At 53.5% G+C, this 6,000-nt stretch overlaps 1 protein-coding gene across 3 annotated transcripts in view; it reads right to left on the reverse strand.

Annotated features, from left to right (window-relative positions):
* SLC1A2 (solute carrier family 1 member 2) overlaps positions 1-3,099 on the reverse strand; it is a gene marked incomplete at its 3' end in the record, with an annotated part of 120,756 nt that extends 117,657 nt beyond the window's left edge. Inside the window, exon 1 of one of the 3 annotated variants that reach the window (XM_081152986.1) lies at positions 2,957-3,099. Coding sequence is in view for 1 of the 3 variants with exons in the window: in XM_081152985.1 (XP_081009111.1) it covers positions 1,965-1,981 (17 nt within the window). The other 2 variants (XM_081152989.1, XM_081152985.1) reach the window with 2 other exon arrangements.
* Between the last annotated feature and the right edge of the window lie 2,901 nt (positions 3,100-6,000).

The raw sequence follows: 6,000 nt of genomic DNA on the forward strand, positions 1-6,000 counted from the left end.
AAGCCAACTCCCAGACCCTTATTGACTTCGTATCACCTTGGAGAACCTGGCATGTGAGGTCTACCCAACAAGTACTCAGTAAATGCATCTGGAAGAAGAGATGGGAGAAAGGAAAGACCAGCTCATCAGGAACTGCTCTGAAATGATCATGGGTTATATAGGTCTTTCTATATTTGTTTCCCAGCCTTTCAAATTTTCTCAGCTCCTTCATCTCCTAAATAAATAAGTTGTCCTGACCAATCTTTTCTTCATTATCCACAGTGCACAAATGTGGCATTAATTAAGTGAGTCATTTTTAAAGTACCAAAAATCACTTCTGCCCCATATTTAATGTCAAATCATTTGGCAGCTCTCCTTTAGGACAAAAGTGAGATAAACACACTTAATTTGGGGACTTCTGTTGCTGTCTTAACCTCTCCCTTCTCTATCTGGCCATCAAAATAAGCAGTGAGTTGGATGTAGGATTTGAAAGATTACCATCATCCATCTCTTTCACAGATGTTTTCCAACCTGGCCTTTACAAGCAGGAATAAATCTAGAAGGGCCCTGAAGGCAGCAAGCAATGCCTTAATATCTTTCCTAATATGAAAGGCTGTTTAATTAAACAGGGAAGGCACTGAGGTTGAGCCATTTGGGCTCTTAATATTGAATTCTAGAAATCTGTTTTGGCACAGTGCACCACCCTTCTAATATGCAGTGTCTTCCCAGAGCATCTTAATAATAATAAAAAAGGTCCACACTGCTGAACAGTGATGATGAAAAGAGAGAAGAAATATCCTGCTACCACAAGATGCCAGACCCCTTCGGAAGGATTTCAAAGGACAGAAAAGGGATGAGTTCTCCTAAACACACAGAGGCAGTTTTAGAAATAGTTTCCCTTTGTTGGAGGTTGGAGTCTAGAGGTCTGACTTTGGGTCCAGTTCTTAACTCCTACTCAGAGACCCAGTCCCCCAAAACAAGCCTGCAAAGTTGGTAAAATGTATTAAAGATGGCATCCTTGGTGCCCATCCACGGGCCCAGAGTCAGGCGATCTGTTTTCCATATCACATGGATCCATCAGGGGATCACCTGCAAGTGGCTAGGGCAATCTTGTGAATTAACCAAAGGGCTGAGCTCCCCAAACGGTCCTCCTATTCACACGCAGGCTCCCCTGGGCTGGAAAAGTTTCCTGGGAGATACCGGTTCAGGGACGTTGTTCTGGGCCCTTCCGTTGAGATCTGACTACTGGAGGGACCCTTCTGCCTCTTGCAGCCCCATCTCCCTCCGGTTAAAGGCAGCTGTTCTTATTTATCGCCGAGCACAGTTTCCACCCAACTGCAGCCCCTGACGGCGGCAGAGGACCCCACAGTCACGGGCAGAATGAGACGCCAAGGCTTCCCCGCTGGAGTCTAGGGACTCCTGCTCCTGCCCAAAACCACTGATTTTTCCCGCCTGTTCCCGGGAAGCACCCAAATCTCTTCCCCTCTCCCTCAGAGCTGGCCAGGGAGATTCCGCCTTCAGGGTCAAGCAGCGATCAGAGCAGGCCGGCGTCTGTCCCGGCTCCGCGGACGCACATTCAAGGCCTCGCGCGCCGGCCCGCGCCCCGCCCCGCGGCCCCGCTCATTCATCCGCGCGGGTCCCCCCTCCAGCCCGCGCGGCGTCCCGGGCGCGCCTGCCGCTCACGCCATGCCCAAGCTTTCGTTGCTTTGCAATCTCAAAAGTCACCTCAAGGGGATTTTTCCGTCACACTTTTCATCCCCCGAACATACCCTTTTAATAAAATAAAATCCTCCGTCTCTCGCATCCAGAAAGCGTTAGGCGAAAGAAAATCCATTCCCTCGCCACCCTGCCACCCCCAGCTCTCTCCCCGACGCCGCCACGGAAGCCGGGTGCCGACGTCTCTCCGTGCCCCTCCCGGGGAGGGGGCCACAACCCCGCGGCCGCGGTCCCCGCTTTCCCGTGGATACAGAGATAAGCCCCCTCACCCTTCCGTGGATGCCATGGCGCGGGGAACGCCCCCTCCTCTTCGGCACGATCCGGCAGCGGCGGGCGAGGGAGCGGAGGGGCGCAGGGATGAGCGCGCGAGTGTGGCCGAGCGCGGTATTTAACGGGGAGCCTCTCCCCGCCCTTCCGCCCCCCTCCCGGGTAAGCCCTTCAGCGCGTCAACCGGCGCGCGAGGCTCTGCGGGGCTAATCCGCCCCCCGCTCTCCTCCGCGCGCCTCCCGCTCTCCCTCCCGCCCGCGCGGGCAGCGCTCGGCGCCCGGGGCGCTCGGTGGGCCCAGAAGGTGGCTCCCCGGAAAGAGCGCCGCCCCCGGGCCGCGGGCGGGCGGGTGCGCAGGGGCCGCGCGCCGCCGCCGGAGCGGACACCTGTGCTTGCAGCGGGGCTCCCAGGCGCGGCGAGGGGCGAGGGGCGAGGGGCTGAGGGTGGGCGCCGAGGAGGGCGAAGAGTGTGTGTGAGGGTGCGAGCGTGCGCGCCCGCGTGTGGGTCTGAGCCCGCGGGGGAGGCGGAGGCGGCCGCTGCGCCCTGGCTCGGCGCCGGCCGCGGAGGGATTGCAAGATTGAGCCCCGCCGGAGCTGGGGATTTGCAGGCGAACCCTCTCTATTTTCGTCGAGAGCTGACATCACGTGCGCCGCCGCCTCTGGAGACTTCTTTATAACTGCCACCCCCTCGCCCCCCATCTCCAGACGCGGCCCCGCCTCTGCCATCCCCCCCTCCCCCCAGCCTCTCGCCATAAATTAGCCAAATACGAAAAGAGACCTCTCTGGTTGCGGGGGAAAGGCGGGAGAGCCCGTGGCAGGAGCCCAGGGTCTAAGGAGTCACTATTGTTCCCGCTGCAGCCCGCGTGGACCGGGTCACCCAGCGCAGGGCAGAGCGCGGGCTACGGCGCTGGGACCCGGGACGCCCCTGGGCCCCAGCCGCCCGCGAGCAGCCGCGCGCTCAGCCGCACGCCGCGGCTCACGCTCACCCCGCGCTCACCCTCTCAGGCGGCACACCCACTCCAGACTCCCACGTCCCGAGTACAGGGCCCGGTGGAATCCAAGCGACCGAAACACGCGGGTGGAGTGACCAAAATGCAGCCCAGCTGCGCGCCCTCCCCCGCCGCGGCCAGAATAAATCTCGGGCCTTAAATTATTCATCGGGATTAATATTAATGCAGTTCCCTGGGGGCGGCGGGCGGGCGGGGCGCTGGAAGGCCGTAGTGTTTTTAAGCTGAGGGAGATCGGCCTGGGGGCACTGGCTGGCAGAGGAGGAGAGAGGGCCAGGCTAGGGGCGGGGAACGCGTCTCCACCCACTGGGCTCTGCCTGCCTGGGCTTCTGTGCCCGGGGGACAGCGCGAAGACAGATGGGCTTGGGCAAAGGAGGGTCTGAGCCTGCCCTCCGGCTCTGCGTGATCACGAAGAGAGCGGTGCAGATTGCATTATCTTTGGTACCCAGCAGACACCTACAGCTATACCACCTGCCACACGTTGTGACCGCTGGTGAGGAAAAGCATCACTTTCCCCGTCTGCAAAAGCGGATCAGAAATAACCCCCTTTGCAGGCCCGCGGTGGGAATGAAACAGGCTCTCTTGAGAGAGGGATTTGCAAAGTATGAAGGCGCTGGAGAGATGTCAGTGGTGCAAGCCTGTCGCTTGGAACCTGCCAGGCTCCTCCTCCAGGCTGGGGCTCAGAACGGTGATGTCTGCTAGAGCCTGGTTCCCTAGTCAGCTTGGGGGGGGGGGGGGGCCGCGCTCTTCAGCCTTGGGCTGTGCTGACCCTGGTAAGAAGGAATGCATCTAGCCACGTGGAAATTCCTGGAGCTCATCCCCGGGACCGTGGCAGGGGAGCCAGAGTCCCAGCAGGACGCCTTGGTGGTTAAGTGCCAAGCGCTGTTATCCTGGTATGCGAGAGAGAGCTGGGTTCTTCAGCAACTTCCAGTGCAGTAACCTGGGGCAAAGTCCTCAACTTTTCTTCATCCCATCTACAAAATGGGAGCAACAGCCTCAACTCAGGGTGCAAAGAGAATAACATGAAATGTAAGACAGGCAAAGCTCTTAAGCTCGAGTTTGGCAGCCAGCGAAGCCTCAAAAAATGTTCATCTAAATTTAAGCGTCCTTGGAGGATAGTTTCACGATACAATATCCAAGGATAAGTAGGCAGATGAGAGAAATAACAAGAACAAGAGAAAAAAAATGGACGTTAAAAAACAAATCTCTGCTTACCTCTTACCTTCACCTCCCTTCCCAAAAAGAGTCCAAACATCTTCTGCCGCCCATGCCTGCCTTCATTTTTCTCCTTCTGTCTCCTCTCTCTCTCCTGTCTGCCCCATCAGATCAACCAGAGCTAGATCTTTTCATCCTAGGACTCTCACAGCCCCTCTAATTTTGCATTTTCCTTTTTAAGTTCTAGTTATTAAATGAATGTATAAATCTGTATTAAATTTATGCATTCTGGTGCATGGGTTTTCAAATAATTTGTGGGTGAAAAGCTACCGTCTTGCACCTTGGCGTTAGACTTGATTCTGCCCCCTCCTTAGTCCTGCGAAGGATAGATGTATGACCTTGTGTCTGAAGTTGGCAGGTGCAAAACCTTTAAGTCTCATTTTCTCCCGCTTAGGGATTTGACTTCCCTCTCTGCTGAGGTGGCAGCTGGAGAGCAAAGCCATAGGAGGCTCCTTCGGGCCTCCATATTAACGACCCCAGCAGCGCGACTGCAAGCCCCTTCCAGATGAGCGTGACTGAACAACCCCATCACAATCCTTCAATCTCTACTCGCAGACACGCCGGCGGAGCGGCACCAATCAGTCGCACTCTCTGCCACAGGGTAAGTAAAAGGAGAGAGAAAAGGGGTGGAGTCATTTAGAAACCATCCAATTAAAAAAGACTCTGGGGCATTATGCTAAGTGAGATAAGTCAGACAATGCATGATGTCGTTTATATGTGGAATCTAAAACAACGGAATTTGTAAAAACAGAGTAGAATGGTGGTTACCAGGGGCCTGGGGACGGGAGAACTGGGAAGATGGCATTTAAGGGCACAAATGTGCAACCAGTAGATAAACAAGTCCTGGTTGATCTATGCACAGCCTAGTGATTATAGGCAACAATACTGTATTATAAACTTCAAAGTTGCTAAGAGACTAGATACTAATTGCTCCCACCACACACACAAAAAAAGATAATTATGTGACATGATAGAGGGATTAGCTAGAGTTATGGTGATAATCATTTTGCCATATATAAATGTATTAAACCAACACATTGTATATCTCAAACCTACACAATACTATATGTCGATAAAAATATATCTCAATAAAAACAAAAAAATTAAAAACCACTCCATTATGTTTTTAGTGTTCGGGATCTGAAACGGGCGAGTCATCAAGCATGGCCAGATTAGATGGGAGTTAGTTTTGTCACTTTGCCCGCTACTCTATAAGTGACCATGTTTAGGAAACTTGACATCCCATCCTACTACACTTGAGAGACATTTGCATTCAGCTGCCCTTGGAGAGGAGGGCTATTAAATCATGTAGAATATGCCACAGGTATTCCCAAATAGTATTTATTCATTAGCTGGAAGGAACTGATTCTCCTTGCTCACAGAAGGCCCTGCCAACATTCCCATCCATTCTTCCTTTTTAAAGCAAACCGGAGCAGTGCTTTTCAACACTGGCTGCTCATTAGAATATCCTGTGAGAGCTTTTTTACCAAACAACAATGCTCAGGTCACCTTCCACAGGTTTGGTTCCATCAGTCTGGGGTGGGGCCCTGACTTGGGTATTTTTTTAAAACTTCCCCAGGTGATTGATCCTACTATGCAGCCAGCGTCAATAATCACTGGACTAGACATAGCTCCACAAGATGGAGAGGGATCCAGAAACAGGGCCCCAGAAGTAGCTGGAGAAAAGGGCGTGTGTTTAGCCTTTGGAAAGACAGAACTAAGGAAGACGTGATACAAGGCTGACCCTCCTCTTTTCAAATACAGGGAACTGAAGTTTTTATCCAGGCGAACATTCGTGCATTATTCTGGACACCCAATG

Source organism: Miniopterus schreibersii (genome assembly GCF_964146895.1).
Source record: "Miniopterus schreibersii genome assembly, chromosome: 12".
In the NCBI taxonomy this organism is placed as follows: Eukaryota; Metazoa; Chordata; class Mammalia; order Chiroptera; family Miniopteridae; genus Miniopterus; species Miniopterus schreibersii.